This window comes from Salpingoeca rosetta (genome assembly GCF_000188695.1).
Source record: "Salpingoeca rosetta unplaced genomic scaffold supercont1.8, whole genome shotgun sequence".
Taxonomy (NCBI): Eukaryota; class Choanoflagellata; order Craspedida; family Salpingoecidae; genus Salpingoeca; species Salpingoeca rosetta.
In genome coordinates, this window is record NW_004754926.1 from 676522 (window position 1) to 699240 (window position 22719).

The window sequence follows — 22719 nt, forward strand, 5'->3', positions numbered from 1 at the left end:
GTGTGTGTGTGTGCGCGCGCGTGTGTGTGTGTGTGTGTGTGTGTGTGTGTGTGCGCGCGTGTGTGTGCGTCCTCTTGTGTGTGCGTGCGTGCGTGCATGTGTGTCTTCTTGTGTGTGCGTGTGTGCGTACATGTGTTTGCGTGTGTTGTTGTTGTTGTTGTTGTTGTTGTTGTTGTTGTTGTTGTGGTTGTTGTTGTTGTTGTTGTTGTTGTTGTTGTTGTTGTGAATGTGGGTAAATGTCCACGTGAGCCCTTGCATCGGTCACACCGTCTTTCTCACTTCACTTCAACCCCCACTTCACGAACATGTGGCAGGTTCCTTGGTGACCTCTCACGCGAGGGTGCCATCGACGTGCTTCGCGGCACGCCGCCAGGCACGTTCATCGTGCGCACGACCACGTCCCAGTGCATCCTCTCCGTCAGAGGGCCCACGCCAGATGCCGTTCGCCACTTTGAGGTGAGCCGTTGGTGTCTGTGGCTGTGGCTGTGTGTGTGTGTGTGTAGCTGTGTGGGGGGGCAGGGGCTGTGTGCACCTGCTCTCTCTCTCTCTCTCTCTCTCTCTCTCTCTCTCTCTCTCTCTCTCTCTCTCTCTCTCTCTGCATGTCTGTGCATTGAGCTGGCTACATCCCTTGCCTACATCCCTTGCCTCTGCCGCCATCCCCCCTCTCTTCGTATCTGCTTTCCTTTCATTTCCCACACATCACACCACCACACATGGCTACGCCGCACCTTTCCCCTTCTCCCCTCGGCAACACAGATCCAACGTACAAAGGACGGCAAAGTTCGCTTGGGCGACGAAGAAGAGCAGTTTGACTCCATCCCCCACATGGTACGGCATACTCGACAAGCTGGGTGCTGCTGGTCATCTTTGGTTGATTCTATTTCTCGATCTTCCCCACATCAAACACGCCACGCTCAACCTTGCACACACACACACACACACACACACACACACACACACACACACACACACACACACACACACACACACACACACAAACAAACGAGCAAACAAACGAGCAAACAAACGAGCAAACAAACAAACAGGAACGGTCATACCGACACAGGCCACAGAAATAGGACAACAAAGCGGTGCTGCTCCTCGGAAGGCACAGCAAGCGGGCTTTCAGAGTGTAACAGGAACATGCGCAGTCCAACATCGGCGCCTGTGCTCTTGCTGGGAAACAGCTCAAGACACTGACTCCCCTTCTTGTCCTTCACGCGCTTCTCAAGCGACTTGAACTGAGGAATGGCCCGCAGAACATTCGCCGGGCAGAACGCGTGCTGCCACTTCCCTTTGTCTTCCAGCGGCACCCGCACTTCTGCATTTGGTCGCCAGCTCTGGCCCGTGATCTGAACCAGGGACCCAAGCGCTGCTCGCAAGTCCGGCAGGGTCGGGAGATGGCCGTCCTCAGACAGCGGCGATTGCACCTGAAAGCCGCGAACGAGGCTGCGCGCTGGGGCCGCCTGACCAAGTTCACCCTCCCACACAACCACGGCTGGGGACTCCTCATCCAGCGCGCCACCGGTGGTTTGCTCTGCAAACATCCCAAGAACAGCCCCCTTCCCATCAGAGCTGGTTGCAGTCTCTGATGCCTTGGTGGCTGGCTGGCTCTCTCCGCTCGTGGTGGCTTGCGCCTCAGCTGTAGCTGAGTTGCCCGTGTCTGTGCTGTTTGGCTTCTTCTCCTCTTCCTTGTTTGCCTGTGGAGCGGCAACAGGTGCTTTACCCCAAGCGCTCACCGGCGCAGAAGTGCCACCCTTACCGTCAGCACACGCACTGCTGCTGCTGCTGCTGCTGCTGCTGCTGCTGCCGTTGCCGTTGTTGTGGCTGTTGTTGTTCAGCGCATGGCGGATGGTATCATCGCTTGGCAGCGGCGGAACAGGAGGGGGGTGTGCCGCTTCTGACCTCGGTGCCATTCCCCAGCCATTGCCACCAGTCGCTTGCGGCTGGTTGGGTTCCTGGGGCCGCTGCTCTCGCTTTTTATCGTTTGAAGGCGCCGCCGACGCCCACCCCCACGCTCCGCCCGTTGCCGTCGCTGTGACTGCTCGGGGTGCGACTGCGCCCCACGCTGATGGCGGTGTGGCGGATGAGGGTGTGGTTTCTGCAGCCTGGGTTGCTGCCTTGGGTGCCGGCACGCCCCATGCGCTTGTTGCTGCTGTTGTGTTAGATGCCGAGACACCATGGCCACCAACACCTAGTGTTCCTGCTGATGAGGACAGCGCCGAGGCGCTTGCTTGTTCTGGACGGCTGACCGTCCCCGGCGGTGCTGGCGCCCCCCACGCGCTCGATGCCTGTGGCTCACGCTGCTGGGTTTCCAAGCCGCTCCTGCCGCCATCGACACTCACAGGCTTGGCAGCTGCTTGCAGGGGCACCGATGCAGCATTTCCTGCTGTGAGTGTGGCCGCTGCCGTCAATGAGGCTTGGCCAACCGCACGCCCACGCCCACGTCCACGAACCACTGGCTGCTGCTGGTGTGACGCCTGGGCTGGGTCTGCCGCTGTTACTGGAGCCGCTGTGGTTGTGACTGGTGTTGTTGCTGCTGTCGCTGGTGGTGTTGTTGCTGGTACTGTTGTGGTTGTGACTGTTGTTGCTGCTGTCACTGCTGGTGCTGTCGCTGGTGCTGCTGCTGTTGATGAGTCTGGCACTGGCGCCTTCACTCCCCACATGCCGGTTGCTCCGCTCGTTGCCGGCGGATGTGCAGGTTGCTGGCTGGGTCGTGATGCCTGCTGTTTCCCGCCGTCTTGCTGCTGTGACGGTGCCTGTGGCACAGGACCTGGTGCTGTTGCTGCTGTTGCTGCTGTTGCTGCTGTTGCTGCTGTGCTGCCCCAGGCATGCGCTGGTGCAGCAGTCGTGGCAACGCCGCCCGCCTTCTCCTGCGGCTTGGCTTGTGCGGTTTGCCCACCCCACATGCCGGGAGCACTGCCTTGTGTCGACGAGGCTGATGATGGCGCCGCCGCAGGTTGTTGTGATTTGGACGGCGCTGCTGGGGACGACACTTTCCCGCCCCACGCAGATGCCGCAACGGCATGCGCTGGCTGCTTGGCCGCGACGACTGGTGCGGGCTGTGTTGCGCCCACACCCCAACCCGTAGACGGCTGTTCCGGCTGTCGGGCGTTTGAAGGCGCTGCCCATGCATTCACGGGCTTGCTGGCCTGGGGCGACGCAGCGCCCCACACAAACCCGGCCTTGCCTGCTGCCACAGCTGGGGAGCTCACGCTAACGTCAGAGCCCTGGCTATCAGCACCCTTGGGTGTGCCCCACCCTGAGACAGCCGCGTTTGCAGTGGACGCTGGTGCCGTAGGGCTCCCCCACGCAGACATGGCCGCGCTGGCGGACGAGGGCGCGGTCGTGCCTTTTCCTGCTCCTGCTCCTGCTCCTGTGTTTGGCGAAGGAGAACCCCACAGGGAGGACGCAGATGCTGATGCCAAAGAGGCGGTTGATGTTGAAGGGCTGGAACGAATCGGTGCTGAACCCCAGGAGTTCCCAACGTCTGACGGCTTGTGGCGGTCAGAGAACCGACGACCATCACGCCCACCACCACGCCCACCACGATCACCACCACGCCCACCACGGCCTCGACCTCTATCCCGACTGCGGTCGCGGTCACGGTCACGGTCACGGCCAAACCCTCGCCCGCCCACACTTCCACGCTTGTCACGGCCACTTCCAACGTCGCGGCGATCACGGTCTCCTCTGCCTTGGCTCCGGCTCCGCTCGCTGTCGCGCCGGGGTCGATCGCGCTCTCCTCCTCGGCCACGATCCCTCTCCCTGTCGCGCCTTGCACCGTCGCTCACAGACGATCGCGAGCCCCGTCGGTCGCGGTCACGGTCGCGGTCACGGTCGCGGTCACGGTCGCGATTCGCGCTTCGTTCCCAGCCTCGGTCCCGGCCCATGTCTGCTTTGTCGCTACCGCTCGGCTGGCGTCCGTGGCTGGAGCTTGTGGTGCCTGTGGGGGTGGCTTTCCCTTTCCAATCACCGCTGCTGCCGGTGTTGGTGCCCGTGCTGCTAGGGATACTGGGCGAGGACTGGGCGACGGGTGTGCGTGGGGTCATTGCTGCTGAAGCGGCGTCAAAGGAGGTTGCAGGCGGGGGTGAAGGCGGCGTGCCCCACGGGATATCAGGGGCCTTTGGGCTGCTGCTGCTGGGAGGCTCGGCGCGGCCGGTGCCCAAGGGGGGCGACACCACCATCTGCGTTTGGAGCTCCGTCACACGAAACAACTCCTCAAAGCGGTCCTTGAGTCCACCGAGCTCTGCCGTGAAGTCAGTTCGCCAGCACCACATGTGCACGCGAATGCCTTTCTCCAGGGCGTCCGTGGCAACGGGGACAAAGAACAGGCTGTCTGAACCGCCGCCGGGGTTGACAACAAGCACAAGCTCGGTGGAGTTAGACTTGAGCTGCTCCAGCCAGCGGCGAATGCGCGCGTCTGGGCGAATGCCCTTGTAGCCGATGCGATTGTAGCGGTTTCGAAACGTATCCAGGAGCTCAAAGTGGTGGCGGTCCTCCAAGCGCTCGCGGATGTCGTTGTCAAAGGACGGAGCAAGGCTGGCAATGCGTTCGCCGGGATCCACCCCTGCAAGCACATGGCGCATCAGGTTGTCTGTGTCCACGTCCACGTGGTAATGCTTCTGCTTGTGCGCGCCAGATGCCACGGCTGTCATGTCGACATACACCATGGTTGGCGGAAGTGCTGGTGGTGCGGGCGGTGATGGTGCGGGCGGTGGCAACCCGACATCCGCCGCTGCCCACATGTCAAAGGGGTCCGGCTCAAGTGCCTGGTCCGGCACCGTGGACAGCGCGGGCGGGCCGGATGCCAAAGCTGGGCCGGTGCTGCGCAAGCGCGTGTGGTACTCGCGCAGCTCCAGGTCCACCATGGCCATGCTCGCGCGCAGGGTTGGCTGGTCCACCTCCCCGGTGACGACGTGGTACAGGAACGTGGGCTTGAGCTGGCGCGGGCGCTGCCGAAACCCGTCGTCATCAAAATCAAAGAAGAGGGAGTAGCAGAAGGCCGGGTGCGGCTTGGGCGCGCTGGAGAGGAAGCGACAGTGGTGGACGTCCGCGCTCTCGGGCTCATACCGCGTCTCGTCCGTGACCAGCATCACCGAGCTGTCGTAATAAGCCGTCTCAAACAGCAAAATGAACGTTTCCTTCCCAGCGGGGAGCGGGTGCTCCGTGAAGTTTGGGCACGGCCACGCGTACACGCCGTTGTTGTCGAGCGGGCTGGTCGGGTCGCGCTGCTGCTCACGCGTGAGCCCGTTTGCACAGAGATCAACGGCAGCCGTAATCGTGTCGCACAGCATGAAGTATGCCTTGCGTTTCACCTTCTTCGCCCCTGCCTGCACGGCTGCAGACTTTGCCCGCCTTCGAGCGGTGGCTTCCAGGTCCTCCAGCTTGAGGTTCCACTCTGCCTCAAACACCGGGTTGTCAATCCTTGCCGCAGACACAATGCTGACGGAGGGGCCGGCGCGGTCAAGGTACTCCTGCAGCAGCTTCACCGCCTCCATGTGCTGGGGTGTGCCCTTGAATAGGTGGTCAAGCCGCGTTTCCACTTGCGGCTCCCGGCTTTCCAGGTCCGCAGCGCCCTCGGCAGCAAGGGTTGTGATGGTGGTGGGTGTGGAGGACACATGCGGGCCGCGTGGCTCGGGCGACGGCGACGAGGAGGGAGAGCGCCGGCGGTGCCGCTGCTGCTTCCGCCCAGTGCACCTGCTCAGTGGACTATCTGTTGCTGCTGCTGCTGCTGCTGCTGCTGCTGCTGCTGCTGCTGCTGCTGCTGCTGCTGTTGACATAGATGATGAGCCACGGCGGCGCCGCGTGCCAGGTGATGGGTTGATATCGCCCTTCTTTGTACTTGGCGCTCCTGCACCCCAGCCCAGTGATGCCGAAGCCGCTTCTCTCTTGACACCATTGCCACCGTCAATGCCGCTGGCTTTAGCCGTGCTGGTGGTACTTGCGAGTCCCCAGCCGCTTGTGGTGGTGGCCGTCGTGCTGTTGCTGCTACTGCTACTGTTGTTTGCGCCTGCAGCTCCCCAGCCACCACTACTCACGTTTGATGGTCGCGGCGATGACGGGGATGAGATTGAGGAAGCAGATGTCGGTGAGATGCCCCACCCCGCAGCGAACGAGGTAGTGGTGGTGGTGGTGGTGGTGGTGTCGGAGAGGGATCGTGGTACGGACGGCAGGGGTGGGTTCTTGTTTCGAGAAGACCGTGGCTTTGCAGCAGGCAGTGTGGAACGAAGCTTGTCCATCCCCTGCAGCAAATCGAGCTTGCTGCGGGCTGATGTGGCTTTCTTTGTCCTGGTCTGTGCGGCCGCTGACCTCGATGTTGACCGCAGGGAGCCCGTGCTCGATGCTCGTGTTTTTGTAGTTGGCGCGCTGGATCCGTCCAAACTCAAGCTGAGGGGGCGGGTGCGCTTCGGCGTTGCCTTGACTGTACCCGCGAGGCGAGGGTCCCGCAGCGCCCCCTTTCCCTTGCCGCCCATGCTCTTCTTGGGTGGCTTCCTCGTGGCGGTAACGGCACGCTGTGAGGACTTGGGCATCACAATCACGTCATCATCATCGTCACTGCTGCTGCTGATGATGGCAGGCTTGAAGTCTTTGTCCTTTGCTGCATCTGCCTTCTTGCTGGTGTTGAGCGCGCGAATATCGTCGTCGTCGTCGCTGCTGCCGTCACTGTCGTCAACGAAGCGGCTCTGTTTCTTTGACCCTGATGGCGGGGCAGAGGTTGTGAGCTTTGGGCGCTTTGGCTGGTTGCCGCTGCTTCTTGCTGACGACGTCGATGTCGGGGCTGTGGTGGACGTGGTGCTGCCGCTGCTGCTCGCTGATGTGGCTGATGTCGAGCTGTTGACGGTTGCTGGTGGTGTGGAGATGTTTGCCTGAGCGTTGCGGCGCTTTGCGTGCTTTTTCAGAGCGTGCTCGAATTCGTATACCTTCTTTGCTTCTCGCTTGTTGAGGTAGCGCTGGGGCACCCATTTGGGCTGGATGCGCGGGCCGTAGTCAAAGTGGTACACGGGCTCCATCACGCCCTGCCAAGCGATGTATGTGCGGCACGTCACTGCGCGAGGCTGCTTGTTTGCGCAGGATATCAGCTTGTTGTGCTTCTCGTTGAAGTCCTCCACAAACCCATGGCACAGCTCCAAGCCCTCCTATTGTGGCATGCGTGAGTGTGTGTTGGGGGGGGATGTAGGAGAGGGGATGGGTCGGGGAGTGTGAGTGTGTGTAGGGTGTGTGTGTAAGTGAGAGGGAGTGAGTGAGTGTGTGTGAGGAGGGAGGGAGGGGAGAGGGAGAGGGAGAGGGAGAGGGGGAGAGAGAGAGAGAGAGAGAGAGAGAGAGAGAGAGAGAGAGAGAGAGAGAGAGAGAGAGAGAGAGAGAGAGAGAGAGAGAGAGAGAGAGAGAGAGAGCGGGTTGGAGTGGAAGTGGTTGCATGCAGACAGGATGTGAGGGCGTGGTGTGATGCGCTGTGTTGTGATAAGAAGGGAAAGAAGAAGGGAAGGAAGCGCACACCAGATGCAAGCATGTGTGCGCGCCCCATGAGGTTGCATTGCATGCACCCACAACCACGTGGTCCAGCCGCTTTGCAGCAGTGCACATGCATGCACTCACACACAACAGCAAAAACAACAACATGTTCAAGTACAGCGACACATCTACACTTCCACAGAGTTCATCTACACGTATGTAGACATGCACACCAACACCGACACCTACACTGACATGCATACCAACAGACAAGGTCGTTCGCACATGCACACATACTTCAGGCTCCCAGGTGTTTTCCGAGGCAGGGTAGCCCAGCCATTTCACGAGGTAGTACGCCTTCTTCTTTGATTTGTCAGTAAACATGCCTTGCACAGCCTCCACCTCATACAACTCCTGTGGTCAAGACGTTGGGTTCAGCACACCACAGCATCAACATTCATCCATCAGTGCACATGCAGCACACGCTCGTGCATGTGGTGTGATGTGACAATCCTCCCAGCTCTCGTGCTTCCCTTACTTCACCACTCATTCACCCACACACACACACACACACACACACACACACACACACACACACACACACACACACACACACACACACACACACACACACACACATATGAATCTGGACAGCCAGCCCACCATCACGCATGTCATGTGTGTGTGGGGGGGGGAGCGACCGCACCACCCACATCTCCGTACACCGACGAGTGCCCCTCACCTCGTCCGCCATCTTGGTTGGTGTTCCCGCGCAAACGTTGTTGTGTTTGTGTGGTTTGTGCAGTGCCGTGCGCTTTTTCTTTTGTTGCTGTTTGTTTGGGCCCGTTCCATGTGGCTCGTGTACTTTGCGGGAGACGTGGAGATATGGATGAGACATGCACGGCAGGAGGTGGAGAGAGGGGGGTGCACGTTTGAATTGGCACTTCAATGAGCAAAGGGACACATCATCATCATCATCATCATCATCATCATCATCATCATCATCATCATGAGGTGACAAAAAGAGGGGGAGGGAGCAACAAGCACGCAAGAACAAGACAGGATAGAGAGGACAGCAGTGGAGGAAAAGGAGGAAAGGACTTGGTATGTTTGTGTTGGCGAAGGGGAGGGTGGGGGCGAAATTATAATGACATGAACCGAGCGTGCGCCTCATATCTTGATCCATCAGCCATGATGGGATGCAAAGGCATCATCAAGTCAGCAGCGAGCACAAACATACATCAACACAAACATACGTGAACGCAGATACAAAACACAACACACACAACACACAACACACGCATACACACAACACACACAAGACACGCAAACACGCACAACTCACGCATACACACAGGACACGCATACACATGAGTTAATTCATGCCACGACACAAAAACGAAGGGCATTCATCAAACTCAAAGCAGACAGAAAAACGATGCTAGTGAGCACGAGAGGAGTGTGTGGATGGAAAAGCAATGGGTGGATAAGGGGGAGGGGCGAGTTAAGGAAACTTTTTTGACATAACTGCACACAAAACCCTAGATGGTGACAACATCTGCCGCATCGGAATCGGGCTTGTCTTCTCCCGAGCCATTCGCATTGTCCTCTTGCTCCTGAGACATGTGAGAAAAGACACGAAGGGAACAAGTGGCAGGAGACAAAACACGAGACGAGGAAGAAGTGTTAGGAAAACAGGAGAGAGCCCAACAGTTACGGGGGAGGTAACATAATTCAGGAAGTGGGCAAGCACGCGCTTGCACCAACTTTGCTTACACCAACTTCGCTCAATCGCATCGGCCACCCATGATCAAACAGAAGCAGAAGCGCGTGCAGTTTGACATGCATGCGTGCAACGAGCATCAAGACGGCCCCGTCCCCAGCGTTGCTATCCTCCCCCCCCCCTCTCTCTCTCTCTCTCTCTCTCTCTCTCTCTCTCTCTCTCTCTCTCTCTCTCTCTCTCTCTCTTATCACAAGGGCTGCTACGTACCGGGATGAGCTCGGATGCAGAGGAGAACTGGCGCATTTCCCTGTCCTCAATCGCGGGTGGCGGCCGGCTGACTGCAGACTGGAACGCGCGCACAACGCGGAGCTGGGAGCGCAGCCGGGCAACAGCCGTGCGCCACATGGCCAGCGCAGGCGTTGGCGGCTTCTCGTCGGCGTGGTGCTCGTGCATGTAGGTTGGGGCAGCGCGGCCGTGGGGGCCACCAAGAGCGCGGCTGGCGAGCATGGACGTGCGGCGGCGGAGGCGGGCAATGTTGCCGGCAGCGCGGAAGGCACCCGCAACGCGGACTTGGGTGCGGAGACGACGGCCAATGCGCAGCCACAGCAGCCCACTGTCCGTTTGGCGACGCTGTGGAACAGGCGTTCCCTCACTATCGGGGGGTTTGTGTTGTTGTTTGGTTGTTGTTTGGTTGTTGTGATGCAATGGGACATGATGGGTAAAGGCACGAGAGAAAAGCGTGAGAACGAGAGGTGTCAGAGTTCAAGAGGAAAAGAGGGGGGGGGAGGTGCGGGCGATGGGCGTAACGAAGACGGCAAGCAGGAAGTCATTCACACATGGTGTGCACAGTTGCAGGTGGCAGTGCACGCATGCTATGCAGAGATCGTGTGCTCAGAAAGATAACCTGTGGCGTGACACGGGCAACTCAACGAGACAAAACAGCATGCAGGAGGAGACGTACCCCGACATGGTGCCGTGGCGCATGGGGCCGGAGATGGTGGCGGCGCGGGACATGGTGGTGGCGCGGGACATGCTGGGTGTGCGAGGGGCATCAAGGCCACCCTCGGGCAGCTCAATCTCCTCGTCCTTCTCCGCAACCTCGGCAGCACGGTCCGGGGTAAGCTCCTTGTACTGGCCAGGCTCAAACCACTGGCGGCGGACGACAACAAGACAATGGCAGCAACGACAACAACACACACGCACACACACACACACACAGACAAATGTGAGCTTGGAAACAAAGAGTGGGTGTGCGAGGCCATGCAACTTGCACATAAGACCCTTGAAGACGTGGGGTGCTTTGACAATTGAGAGCAGCAGACACAATCAATAAACAAGGCAAGTGGAGACGACAACACACCTCAGGAATCCACTCCCAAGGAAGGAGGAAGTGGATGATGACGTTCCAGAGAAGCGAGAAAGCGCCAAATGCCTGCATGCCACAACAGAACGGGGAATGGGTGAGATAGGTGTGTTCGGGGTGACGGGATCCAACGCGAAACAACTGCAAACCGGGGGATCGCGAACATCCCACATTGTACCCTTTGGAGTGACCAACATTGTGGAACGCAACACACACACACAAGGATAAAACGAACACAACACGACAAACGCACGTCAAAGCCCCCTGCTGCCAAGCCCTCCATACTTGTGTGTGTGTGTGTGTGTGTGTGTGTGTGTGTGTGTGTGTGTGTGTGTGTGTGTGTGTGTGTGTGTGTGTACAGCAGCAGATGTTTACGTACAATGCACACGCCCCATTGCCCGGCGGTGAGGGGCTCGGTGAAGAGGGCTTGGCCGCCAACTTCGGTGATGATGGCCTGGGCAACGGCTGTGCCAAGGACGACACAGACGAAGATGGGGTTGGTGAAGAAGCCCTTGAAGGGGCGCATGAGGGCGCCGAGGGGCCCGCCAATGATACGGCCAGAGCTCGTCTCAAAGTACAGGTCGTCGTGGATCACGCGCGCGTTGATTTCGTTGAAAATCTGCATCCACACAAACGTGTTGAAGACGATCGTAAAGTGCTGGGACGGGGACTCGGGGGTGCCCGTGGCCAGGTCGCCGCCGTTAGGGATGTCAAACATCTTGTCGCCATAGAAGACGAGGAAGAGAATGACAGCAAGCTGGTAGATGGAGTGGCCGCCAATCTGGCGAATCATGATGCGGGAAAGCAGCGCCTTGTTGCGGCCGTACGGCTTGCGCTTCAGCAGGTCCGGTGTCGGTTGCTACCGCAGACAGACAGCCACCATCAGCAAGGTGGTGTGGTGTTTTGGGGTTGTGCAAGGGAGGGCAGGGGTTGAAAAGGTGAGTGCAGAACCAATACAACAAAAGCAACACACAAAAAAAAATAATTCAAGAACACCAAAACAATAATCAAAACCAAACCACAACACAAAAAAGCAGCGGGACGATTGCATCCACAGGCACGGGCCGGCACAGCACCACCAGCAGACATGAGGACCAAAGCACCAAGACGAACCTCAGTGGCGAGAGCAAGGGCGGCAAACGTGTCCATGATGAGGTTGACCCAGAGCAGCTGCACAGCACGGAGCGGAGAGGTGCGGAGGGCGCAGGCGCCGATGAAGGCAACAAGCACGGCAACAACGTTGACGGTGAGCTGGAAGACAAGGAACTTGGAGATGGAGTCGTACACGTTGCGGCCCCACGAGATGGCCTTGACAATGGAGCTGAAGTTGTCGTCCGTGATGATGATGTCCGAAGCATTCTTGGCAACGTCTGTACCGGCAATGCCCATGGCAAAGCCAACATCGGCCTCCGACAGCGCAGGGCCGTCGTTCGTACCGTCACCAGTCACGGCCACAACCTCGCCTGTTGTGTGTTAAGTGTGTTTGGGGGGGGGGGAAGGAGTTGTTCGCGCGACAGGGTTCAAAAGGAGGGATGACAGTGGTTGCGTGTGTGTGTGTGTGTGTGTGTGTGTGTGTGTGTGTGTGTGTGTGTGTGTGTGTGTGTGTGTGTGTGTGTGCGTGTGTGAGTAGGGAGGAGGTGATGAACAAGGAGTCGAAACAGTTTTCGTGCAGAAAGACAATTGCAGGCTGGGTCCATCAACGTGATCACTTGAGTAGTTGTGAAAGAGATAAAACAGAAGAAACAGAAGGAGGCACTTTCCAACCCACGCACACGCTCTCACACACGCTCTCACAGACGCTCTCACAGACGCTCTCACAGACGCTCTCACAGACGATCTTGCATACCTGCACGAATGAGGCCCTTGACAAGGTTGTACTTGTCCGAGGGAGAGCAACGCGCAAGCACGCGGAGCTGGGGCCAGATCTTGTCCATTTCCTCAAAGTCAATCGAGCCATCGGCGCGCGTCACACGCTGGCGGAACACGGGACCCTGTCAGTGGTGTTTTGGAAAGAGGGTGTGTGTGTGTGTGTGTGTGTTGAATGAGTGAGTGAACAGGCAAAGCAAAACCGGCCAAGGTGTGAGAGAAATCAGGCGCCCTCTGACCTATTATTAGGCACTTCTTGGATGCTAACACACGCGCACGCCAAACAAGCACACAAACAAGCACACCAAACAAGCACACAAACAAGCACACCACAGCACAACTGCATTCCCGCGCAAAACAGAACGCAACACGCAAACATGCGCACCTCCATGACGCGGCCGTCCTCGTTGGCTTCGTCCTTGGTGATGATGTTGCAGTTGACGGCAATGGCGCGAGCAGTGATCAAGTTGTCGCCAGTCACCATGCGCACAACCACACCAGCGTCACGGCACGTCTCGACAGCGCCAGGCACCTCGTCGCGCACGGGGTCCTGGATGCCGACAAAGCAGGCGACAGTCAGGTCCTCAAGCAGCGCCTCCTCGTTGTCCCAGTCCTGCGCCGTGTCAAAGTCGCGGTAGGCAAGGCAGATGACACGCAGCGCCTGCGAGGCAAACTCCACAATCACGTTGTCGCCAATGTCCTCGCGCAAGTCGTCGGTGATGGGCTGGCGCTCGCCGTTTGCGTCTGCGTAGTGGGTGGACATGCTGAGAATAATCTCCGAGGCGCCCTTGACAAACATGCGGTACGTGCCGTTGGGCAGCTGGATGATGGTCTCCATGCGCTTCTTGGCAGAGTTGAAGGGGTACGCCTTGACAAAGTCCTCCGCCGGCGTCTCCTTGCGATATTGCTTGTGCGTCTTGGACACAATCTGGTCTGCGTACTGCAGGCACGCGCACTCGGTCTTGTTGTTCTGCTGCACGGGCAGGCCGTCCGCCTCGTTGATGGTGTAGGTGGAGAGGTAGTCGCTGTTGATGGCAATGCCCTGCGCCAGGTCGTCCAGAACAGGCGCCGTGACCTCCTTCTTAATCTCCTCCACGTCGTCGTACTTCTTGCCGCCAACCCACGAGCGCACGACTGTCATGCGGTTCTTGGTGAGCGTGCCAGTCTTGTCGGAGCAGATGGTGGTGGCGTTACCCATTGTCTCGCATGCAGCGAGCACGCGCACAAGGTTGTGGTCGCGGAACATCTTCTTGACAGAGTAGGCGAGGGAGATGGTGACGGCAAGCGGGAGGCCTTCGGGAATGGCGACGACGAGCACGGTGATGCCGGTGATAAAGTAGTCGACAAACTCGTTCCACATGTGGCTGTCGTAGTCGTTCTTCTTGATGGCGTACTCGTCAATGGTGTAGGCGAGAATCAGCTCCACAATGGTCAGCACAGCAAAGAAGGTGGCAAAGTACCCAATCTGCACAGCAAGCTTCTCCAGCTTCTTCTGCAAAATCGACTCCTTGTTGCTCTTCTTCTTGCTCTCCTTCTTCTCCAGCTTGTCCTGCACGTCGGGCTCCAGGTCGTCAAAGTTCTCCTGCTGTCGCTCGTCCACCTGCACGGGCGGTGATGTTGTGGGAGGAAGAGCAGGGAGATGAGGGTGTAAGAGCAGGGAGAGAAGGGTGCAGGGGGGACAGAGGGATGCGCATTGAAGGGCACACAAAAGGAGTGAGAAAGCAGAAGAAAACAATAAAGGCGTTAGCAACGCGTGCAAAACGATCAAGCTTGCCTGTCCTTACAGGATAATGCAACCACGACAACCACAACCAATAGCAGCCACCCCCACCACAACCAATCACAGCCACCACCACAACCACGATCGCCACAATAGCGATCTAAGAGATGAAAAGCACCATCCCAACAACAGCAACAGCCATCCCCCCCCCCCCCCAACGCATCGAGCCAGTGAGCCAAACGTAACACGGGTGACGTACGCGGTGGATGATGGCGGCTGCGTCCTCGGCCTCCATCTGCTCGGCAGCGGTGAGACCTTCCTTGGCAAGTGCTTCAAGTCGCTCCGTCTCCTCAATGCCCACGCCCGTAATCAGCTTCTGGATGATGCCTTCCTCAGAGAAGAGGCCCACGCACGTCACAATCATGCGGCCGCTGCCCTGCTTCACACTCGTACCTGTGACAGCGTTGATGCAACGCGTGAGGCACGGAGATACGTGAGAAAGAGAGTAGAAGCAAGGTGTGTCTGTCTGTCTGTGTGTCTGTGTGTCTGTCTGCCTGTCTGTCTGTCTGTCTGTCTGCCTGTCTCTCTGTCTCTCTGTCTCTCTCTGTCTGTCCATCTATGTCTATGTGCGTGTACGTACCAGAGAGGAGCCATGGGTTCTTGACGAGGTCTTTCTTAATGTCATGAGATTCGCCGGTAAGCGCCGACTCGTCCGTCATCACATCGTTCGCTTGGATCTGATCAGAAAAAGTTGGGGGTAAAACAACGCAAGACAACAAAACAAGCGAGGGAGGCGGTGTCAGCAGGAGTGAGATGAGCGAGAGGAAGGACGGCAACGCACACTTGACACGACAAAGCACACCCGTGCATGCAGCCGTGCATTATTCACACGCAGGTTGGCAGAAGCATCGCACATGTTGTAGACGTACCAGAACACCGTCGGCGGGGAGCACGAGGCCGCCCTTGACTTCGACAATGTCACCAACAACAAGGTCGGTGTAGAGAACCTGGGTGGGCTCGCCGTTGCGAATGACATCGGCAAGGTGCTGGCTGGCCTGCTTGGCCTTGAGCTCACGGAACTGCTTCTCCTTCTGCAGATCGTTGACGGCGGTGACCATGACGACAATGAAGCACGAGATGACAATAGCTACGCCCTCAATCCAGCCCGTGTCGTAATCCTTCTCCACGGTGATGTTCAGCACGACGGAGAGCACGGCGGCAACCATGAGGATGATGAGAATCGGGTCCTGGAACGCCTCCCACATCAGCTCAAGCAGCGTCTTGGGCCGCACTTCCGGTGTCGTGTTGGTCCCAAACACACTTGTGCGGCGCTGTTCACAGATGGGCAAGCGAGAACAAGACAAACACGTGGGCGTGACAGTATGAGAGAGTGTGTGAGCGTGCGTGTGTGCGTGCGTGTGTGTGTGAAGTTGTGTGAGAGAAGCTGCATCACAGAAAGTGTGTGTGAGAGAAAGTGTGGATGCGCACACGTGTAGGTGTGTGGTGAATTGAGCTGCTGGGCGCGAGTGTTAGCGCCTCCCCTTCCCCATCATGCTTGCTTTCGTGCTTGCTTGCTCATGTTGTTTGTGATGCGAGCCGCGACACGTGTTGCAGCAGCAGCAGCAGCAGCAGCGGCACTGACCTCAATGTCATCCTCCGTGGCGGTGATACCGGCGGCAAGATCCGTGAGGAGCTTCTTGGCCAGGCCTTCGATGCCACCAAAGTGCACGTGCAGGCGCTCCATGCCATTGGTGCCACGCTCGGCAATGAGCTCGACCAGCTGCGGCAGGCGGCAGCCAAAGCCACCAGGGCCCTTGGTGTTGATCGGGGTCATGGCGCTGTCGCTGAAGTCTGTAGCGGCAGCAGCGCCGTCGGCCTTCGTGGTGACCACCTGCTCATCGGTGGAGGTCTCGCCCGTTGTGGTGTCGTTCAGGCTGAGCGTCTCCCGGCGCGGCTCCGTGGGGCTGCCGGACTTGCGCAGCAGCGTCAGAGTGGGCTGTTGTGGATGGCAGTTGATACAAGACAAAAACAGGACACACGGGACGATGAGATAAGAACACGAGTGGCGGGGGAAGCAGAACAAAGCAGCTGTCGCTGTTAGTCTTGTCGCTGTTTGAGCTGGAGGAAGGAGAGAGAGAGAGAGAGAGAGAAACAGAAAGGTGTTCGCGGTGCCAGGAATCGCAGGACAAGCGTACGCAGTAATGGGTTGCACTGGCAGGAGGGCGCACACTCACACGCAAAAACAACCGTGGCCAAGCTGACACTTCAGCAGGTAGCACCACCACGCACCTTCTCCTTCTGAAGTTCTTCACGCAGGGCTTCGACAGCGACCTCGTGCTTGACGTTCTCAGTGTCCGTGGAACCAACGCACACGATGCGGTCACCAGCCTTCACGCCGGCCTTCTCCGCAGCGCCGTTCGCTTCCACGCGCACCACATAGATGCCGTTGTTGTCTGCACAAAACAGCAAACACAGCAAACAAAGGCGCGCAGAGTCAGTGACCAGGAGATGATTGGTGGTGTGGTGCTCGGCTGCTCATGAGCTTTTATGCCACCCTTTTGCATGCGTCATGTCATGTCACAACATGAAATTGCAGGTGACCAAGCAGGCTCAGCAGTGGGAAGGAGAAGCAGCACGAGGTCATCACATGCTGGCACGTGGAGGGCTCTCACTCACCTTCCTCGTAAGGAGAGTCCACGCCACCGGCCAAGTCGACGCCGAGACCGAGGCTGGGGTCCAGCGTGACCTCCAACTCCGTGTGCGACATGGCTGATGAACTTCAGGGAGATGCCACCAACCAGACACAAACGAACGAATGAGTCCGAACAGCCAAGTGAAATCAAGATCCAAGGGACGGCACCGCGGGATGATGTCCTCTGCTGTGCACTGGTAACAACAATGTAAAATGGGTGCAGGAACCCAGCAACAAGCCCATCAAGAACACAAACAGTGGATGGGAAACAGAGGTGGGTGTGTGTGTGTGTGTGTGTGTGTGTGTGTGTGTGTGTGTGTGCGTTTGCGTGAGCGCAAAAGGGATCAATCAAGCATGGACAACAGCCATGTGGTGGAGGACCGGCAAAGCAAACAATAAAGGCTTTAAGGCCTGCACACATGCACACGCACGCACACACACACAGAGCAACTCCACTACCCATCCATCCAGCTTCCCCCCTTCCCTCACCCATCCCCTCCTGCCATCTCCAGCCAACAAACCCAGCCAGCAAGCAAACACATCAACAACGAGCAAGCCTCAAGACACTGCTGTGGGCTTGGCTGGCTTGGTCGCATGGCGCGCGCCCACATCACATCATGGCACACACCTCTTTCCGCCTTGCACTTCTCACGACGTAGTGGCGTGCAAAATTTGAAGCTTCCGCGTGGACGCATTGGCGCCAATCTGGCTTTGTCCCGCCCCGGTGGATAAGACATTGCACAACAACTCTTCTTAGCAGCTTCTTCAATTGCGATTTAATTCAGTCGAGACTGATATCAGTCTTGCTCCAAACACAACACACCTTTCCACTCACGCAGAAACACTGCAAACACACACACACACACACACACACACACACACACACACACACACACACACACACACACACACACACACGCACACACACACACACGCACACACACAAGGCAAAGCAAAGGAAAGAAAGCAAAGCAAAGAAACCGAAACCCCAAACGACCGAATCCCGACACACAGACAACACGCGAGCAATTGTCACTTGCTTGCCATCACTTCACTCAAGCAGAGGCACGCTGACGCAGCAAGGCAACCTGCCGTTCCAAGGCCACCTTCTCCTTGACGAGCTGCCGCCGCTCAAGGGTCAGCTTGTGCACCTCAGCACTGCTGTGGCCACCAGCACTGCCCGTCTTGTGCAGGTTGGCCTGCAGCTCGTGCACTTTTGTGCGCAGCTTCTCATTCTCTGAGCGCAGCTGGAAGATGACGTCCTCGGCCTGTCGCAGGTCCTTCTCAAAGGTGGACAGCTTGCGCTACACATGACGAACAAAACACAACCAAAGGACGAGAATTATGGTGCATGGATGGAGTTTTTATTGTTTTTGTTGTTTTTTGTGTGTTTGCGAGTGTTAGAGTGAGAGTGTATGTATGTACGTGTGTGTGTATGTGTGTGTCAACTATGTGTGTGGTGCTTCGTGCATGCAAGAGACAGTGCACGCAAATGCATGTGTGTGCAGAAAGTTAAAGAGCACACACACACACACGTGCTGCACACGTGCCGCAATAACAGACAGGCATACAGATGTGCAACTTTCCGCCATCATTGCCAACACAAGCGCGGCAGCTCACCTCCAGAGCATCCTTGGCGCGCCCGTCCACTTTGGTTGTCTCAAGATGATCCTGCAGCCGCAGCACCATCGTCTCCTTCTCCCGATCAAGTTTCTGCACAAACAAAGCAGGGATCAAGGAAGAGATGGAGCGTCATCAATGACCAACACAGTAGACCAAAAACACACACGCGCGCGCGCGCACGAGCAAGTGTACTCGCACGCATACATGACTGCGAACACTCGCCCCAACCAAACACGCAGCGCACACACCTGCACACATACACATACACATGCACACACACACACCCACATGCACACACACACACACACACGAGAGGGCGGACCTCGCGCAGGACGGAGCTTGTCTGCCGCTGCTGTGCGGCCGTCTGTGCCTGGTACTCCCTGAGCTGGTGCTGCATGTCGCGGCGGTTGCGGTTCAGCTCCTGGTCGTACACCTGCCGCGCAGCCTGCACCCGCTGCTCCAACTCGTGGTCAAACTCACGTGTCATCTGCAGGCGAGGCAGGGGCGTGGGACGATTGCGTGTGTGGTTGTGGATGTGTGTGGAGATGGTGTGTGTGAGATGGTGTGTGTGAGATGGTGTGTGTGAGATGGTGTGTGTGAGATGGTGTGTGTGAGATGGTGTGTGTGAGATGGTGTGAGATGGTATGAGATTGTGTGTGTGTGAGATGGTGTGACATGGTGTGTGTGAGAGCACGTCAGGGAGCGCTTGCTGAACAAAGTCGCTAGCGGTTCGCGTAACAGACGCTCCCTTTCCCATCCAGCTCCCCCTTCCCAAAACTATTCACGCTTCTACTTATCAAAACACACACACATACACAAGCGCTTGCACGCACACACACACGCACATACAAGCACACGCACACACAAAGCATACACACACGCGGGCGCACCTCGACGCGGAGGGCCTTGAGCTCGGCGGCGTGCTCGTCCTTCAGCTCCTCCTCCACCTGCTTGCGCACAAGCTTGCGCTCCCGCACCATGTTCTGCTGCATGGCTTGCAGCTCGCGGTGGGCGGAGTTGAGGCCCTCAGTAAGCTCGTCGCAGCAGCGCAGCAGCACGTCGACGGTGTGCAGGGGCGCGGCGCTCGCCTCAAGGGACAGCTCGTCCATCCTGCTGTACTCGTTGCTACCCAGGCACGAGATGAGCGACATGATGGCGCTCATGGCTGGCGACGGCGACCCCTCGTGCACATCCGGCAGCGCTGGCGGAGATGCGGTGAGGTTTGGTGGAACAGGGCGGAGGGAGAGGGGACAAAGTGGTGGGAATGGGGATTGGTGTGAGGGGGCGTGCACAAGTGAGCACTGATCATGGGGCATGTTGATGGGTGCCTGACAACATGGACCAAGAAGCTTGAGAAGCGCAAACAACAGCGCAAACTAGAGCGCAAACAGAAGATACACACACCGTCAGCGCGTGGGAGCATGGCTGTTTTGAATGTGGTGAGAACAGCACGCAGGCGCTCCTTCAGTGCCTGACGCGAGCGCTTGTTGCTCTGCTCTTGCTGCGACAGTTGCCTGCAAGCAAAACAACCCCCACCAACACAGCGGTGGTCAGACTGGCGTCAGCAAGAAAGACCTCCGCAGTGTTTCGTGTTCGCGAACAACCAATGCACAGAGAGAGACAGATAGGCAGGCAGGCACGCAGACAGGCAAACAGGGGGGGGGGGGAGACTCGGGACACACACACTGACAGACAGAAACATGCGCACACGCATGCACATGTGTCTGCACACACACAACAAACACACACGCACACATGCACGCACTCTGCAGTCTGGTGGGATTGGATCTTGTATCTGTCGGCCATTTGTCGCGCCTCCAGCAACTGCGTTTGCAGTTGATCTGCAAGCTCGCGCGTGCATGTGTGCGTGAGTGTGCGGGTGGGGCGTGGGTGTGTTAGAGGTTGTGGCAAAGGCCATGGCAGATGAATGAAGCGCAAGTGCCAGGCAATGAGAAAATGCAGCCAGCACAGCCAGCAAACAAAGGACCCCACCAAAACATACGCGCGCAACCGCTGCACACACGTGCGCACATGTCCATGCGAGCACCAACAAGATCCGCCTCACCAATCTCGGCCTTGTATTTCATCTCCAGCTTGTCCCGCTGGGCGGCGAGCGCTTCTTGCTTGTCGCGCTTGTGCTCGGCCGACAGCCGCTCTGTGCTCTGCACCTGTGTGCGGGACGCCGTGGACGACGCCTTGCGCCGCTGCATCTCAATCTCCTTCTTCAGCTTCGTGTCGTACTCGGCCTCCACGCGCTGTGTCACGCTCGCCTTGATGCGCTTCACCTCAAGCTTGTGCTTGTCCTCCAGCTCCTTTCGCAAGTTGTTCACCGCCACCTGCTGCTGCCGCTTGTGTTGGCTCTGAATTGGAAAGTTGGCACAAAGCAACACACAAGTGAGTCATGAATCGGGGTCTGGGCGTGCGTGTGTGCGTCTGCGTGTGTGCATATGTGTGCGTGTGTGTTGCGCATGTGTGTGCGTGTGTGTGCGCGCATGTGTGTGTGTGTGTGCGTGTGCGCATGTGTGTGTGTATGTGCGTTCGTGCGTTCGTGCGTTCGTGCGTAAACCGCACATGACCCCACATGACCCCACATGACCCCACATGACCCCACACGCGCCTCCCCCCCCCCAACACCCACACAGGTCCATCCTTGCTGTGCGTCACCTGAAGCTTCTTGCGCTGCTGTTCGAGTTCCCTCTGCAGGTTGGCTGCGGCCTGGTTGCTGGCTTGTGTCTCAATGCGTTGCCGCAGCTCCTGCATCGCCGCACGGTGCTCGTCCTCAAGCTTCGCCTGGAGCTGGCTCAGGCTCGCTCGCTTCTCGTTGTCAAAGTCAATCTGCACGCGGTGGTAATGATGACGGTGTGTGTGTGTGTGTGTGTGCGTGTGTGTGTGTGCGTGCGTGTGTGTGTGTGTGTGTGTGTGTGTGTGTGTGTGCAGTCATAAACGTAGGAAGACAGTTGAATGTGCCATCGAGCAGCACAAAACAAACCCAAGACGCACACACGTGCACACTGTAGGGTGCCATGTGCCAAGTGCACAGAGGAGGGGCGGCTGTTGGCCAAACGGACCGTGAGGTCGTGGCGGAGGTCATCAAGAGCGCGCTTCTGCTCGGCGCGCAGCTCCTGCTGCTGCTGCGCCAACTCGCCCTCAAGCCGCGACACTGCTGCTGCATGCTGGCGCCGCAGCGTCTGCTCACACGCACACACACACACATAAGACTTTGAGCGAACATCAGGAATGCATGGAGCTTCCAAACACACCAACACATACAACACCCTATGGCGCACACACACCACATCACACCCCCTTGCACCCCCGCCGTGTGCACACCTGGATTGCGCGGTCCTTGTCTGCAATGAGGTCGCGGCGCATGCGCTCGAGATCGGCGTCCTGCTGGTGCGTCAACTCAGACTGCAGCGACTCAAGCTCAGACACCTGCGGCACGGGGCAGCGGGCGGTGGCGGTGGTGGTGGGGATGGCGTACGCATGTGAGCAGGTGTGGACGGCAATCATTAAATGACAAGACACCTCAGCAATGAGGTTGCAGGAACAGACCAAAGAGAGAGAAAGAGAGTCGAGCGCGCAAACAAGGCACAGAGGAGAGGGGATGCACAGTGCACACGCGAGCAAAGAAAAGACAAAAACAAGAGCAAAGAACAAAGAAGGAAACACAAAAGGAAAAAAAAAAAAAGAAAGAAAGAAACAAGACAGGGCAAAACGGACATGAAGACGCACCCAACAAACCACAAGTAAACACACACGCATGCACACATCATCAACATCAACAACAACAACAACATCTCCCTCTGCCCCCACGCCGTCAAGTCGCACCTTCTCGTGGTTTGCCTGTGCGAGGAGAGCGTGGCGCTGCTCGGCAAGCTTGCGGTCGACAATGTCGGCGTAGCGCGAGTCGAGTTCCTGTCGCAAATCGTCCAGCTCCCGCAACTTCTCCGCGCGCATCGCAGACTCCAGCCGCTGCAGCGCATTCGCCCTGGGGCCGTCGCACAGGACAGCGGAGGTTCGTGTGGTGCGGAGTGATGGCAGTGTGTGTGACGTAGTGATGGTGGTGATGTGTGTGTGTGCGTGTGTGTATGTGCGTGTGTGTGTGTGTGTGTGTGTGTGTGTGTGTGTGTGTGTGAGTGTGGGTGAGAGAGAGAGAGAGTGTGTGTGTGTGTGTGTGTGCGTGCGTGTGTGCGTGCGTGCGTGGGTGGGTGGGTGTGTGTGTGTGTGTGTGTGTGTGTGTGTGTGGGTGTGTGTGTGTCAACTACCGTCTGATCGGG

At 57.9% G+C, this 22719-nt stretch overlaps 4 protein-coding genes across 4 annotated transcripts in view; 1 reads left to right on the forward strand and 3 right to left on the reverse strand.

Annotated features, from left to right (window-relative positions):
- The window catches only part of PTSG_03617 (uncharacterized protein), a gene marked incomplete at its 3' end in the record, with an annotated part of 4764 nt that extends 3952 nt beyond the window's left edge, over positions 1 to 812 (forward strand). Inside the window, exons 6-7 of the mRNA XM_004995287.1 lie at positions 315 to 463; positions 757 to 812. Of these exons, the coding sequence (XP_004995344.1) occupies positions 315 to 463; positions 757 to 812 (205 nt within the window). The remainder of the gene's footprint in view (positions 1 to 314; positions 464 to 756) is intronic.
- A 240-nt stretch (positions 813 to 1052) lies between these two features.
- On the reverse strand, positions 1053 to 8206 carry PTSG_03618 (uncharacterized protein; the record flags this gene model as incomplete). Its single annotated transcript, XM_004995288.1, has 3 exons — positions 1053 to 7139; positions 7750 to 7866; positions 8195 to 8206. The coding sequence occupies 3 exons, from the start codon at positions 8204 to 8206 to the stop codon at positions 1053 to 1055; spliced, it is 6216 nt and encodes a 2071-aa protein (XP_004995345.1).
- Positions 8207 to 8289: 83 nt separating this feature from the next.
- On the reverse strand, positions 8290 to 17480 carry PTSG_03619 (P-type ATPase). The gene is made up of 15 exons (XM_004995289.1): positions 17445 to 17480; positions 16801 to 17010; positions 16414 to 16577; positions 15767 to 16120; positions 15054 to 15455; positions 14765 to 14861; positions 14384 to 14577; positions 12790 to 14004; positions 12385 to 12529; positions 11652 to 12001; positions 10918 to 11397; positions 10536 to 10607; positions 10137 to 10324; positions 9443 to 9827; positions 8290 to 9068 (listed from the first exon to the last, which is right to left on the reverse strand). Exons 2-15 carry the CDS (start codon positions 16889 to 16891, stop codon positions 8994 to 8996), a joined length of 4212 nt encoding a protein of 1403 aa, XP_004995346.1. The 5' UTR covers positions 16892 to 17010; positions 17445 to 17480; the 3' UTR covers positions 8290 to 8993.
- Positions 17481 to 17710: 230 nt separating this feature from the next.
- Positions 17711 to 22719, reverse strand: part of PTSG_03620 (uncharacterized protein) — a 7460-nt gene continuing 2451 nt past the window's right edge. The window contains exons 5-15 of the mRNA XM_004995290.1: positions 22271 to 22430; positions 21770 to 21874; positions 21508 to 21627; positions 21104 to 21274; positions 20505 to 20799; positions 20205 to 20280; positions 19844 to 19953; positions 19330 to 19640; positions 18762 to 18926; positions 18437 to 18529; positions 17711 to 18120 (exon numbers count right to left, since the gene is read on the reverse strand). Coding sequence (XP_004995347.1) covers positions 17872 to 18120; positions 18437 to 18529; positions 18762 to 18926; positions 19330 to 19640; positions 19844 to 19953; positions 20205 to 20280; positions 20505 to 20799; positions 21104 to 21274; positions 21508 to 21627; positions 21770 to 21874; positions 22271 to 22430 — 1855 coding nt within the window. The 3' untranslated portion in view covers positions 17711 to 17871. The remainder of the gene's footprint in view (positions 18121 to 18436; positions 18530 to 18761; positions 18927 to 19329; positions 19641 to 19843; positions 19954 to 20204; positions 20281 to 20504; positions 20800 to 21103; positions 21275 to 21507; positions 21628 to 21769; positions 21875 to 22270; positions 22431 to 22719) is intronic.

Bases quoted from the DNA above. Each gene is read 5' to 3' on its own strand.
- PTSG_03619 (XM_004995289.1), bottom strand. From the start codon at position 16,891: ATGTCGCACACGGAGTTGGAGGTCACGCTGGACCCCAGCCTCGGTCTC. The intron at 14,005-14,383 runs GTACGTCACCCG...CCGCCCGTGCAG, and splicing joins CAGCCGCCATCATCCACCGC to GTGGACGAGCGACAGCAGGA. The intron at 10,325-10,535 runs GTGTGTTGTCGT...GTCCGCCGCCAG, and splicing joins CTTGGGAGTGGATTCCTGAG to TGGTTTGAGCCTGGCCAGTA.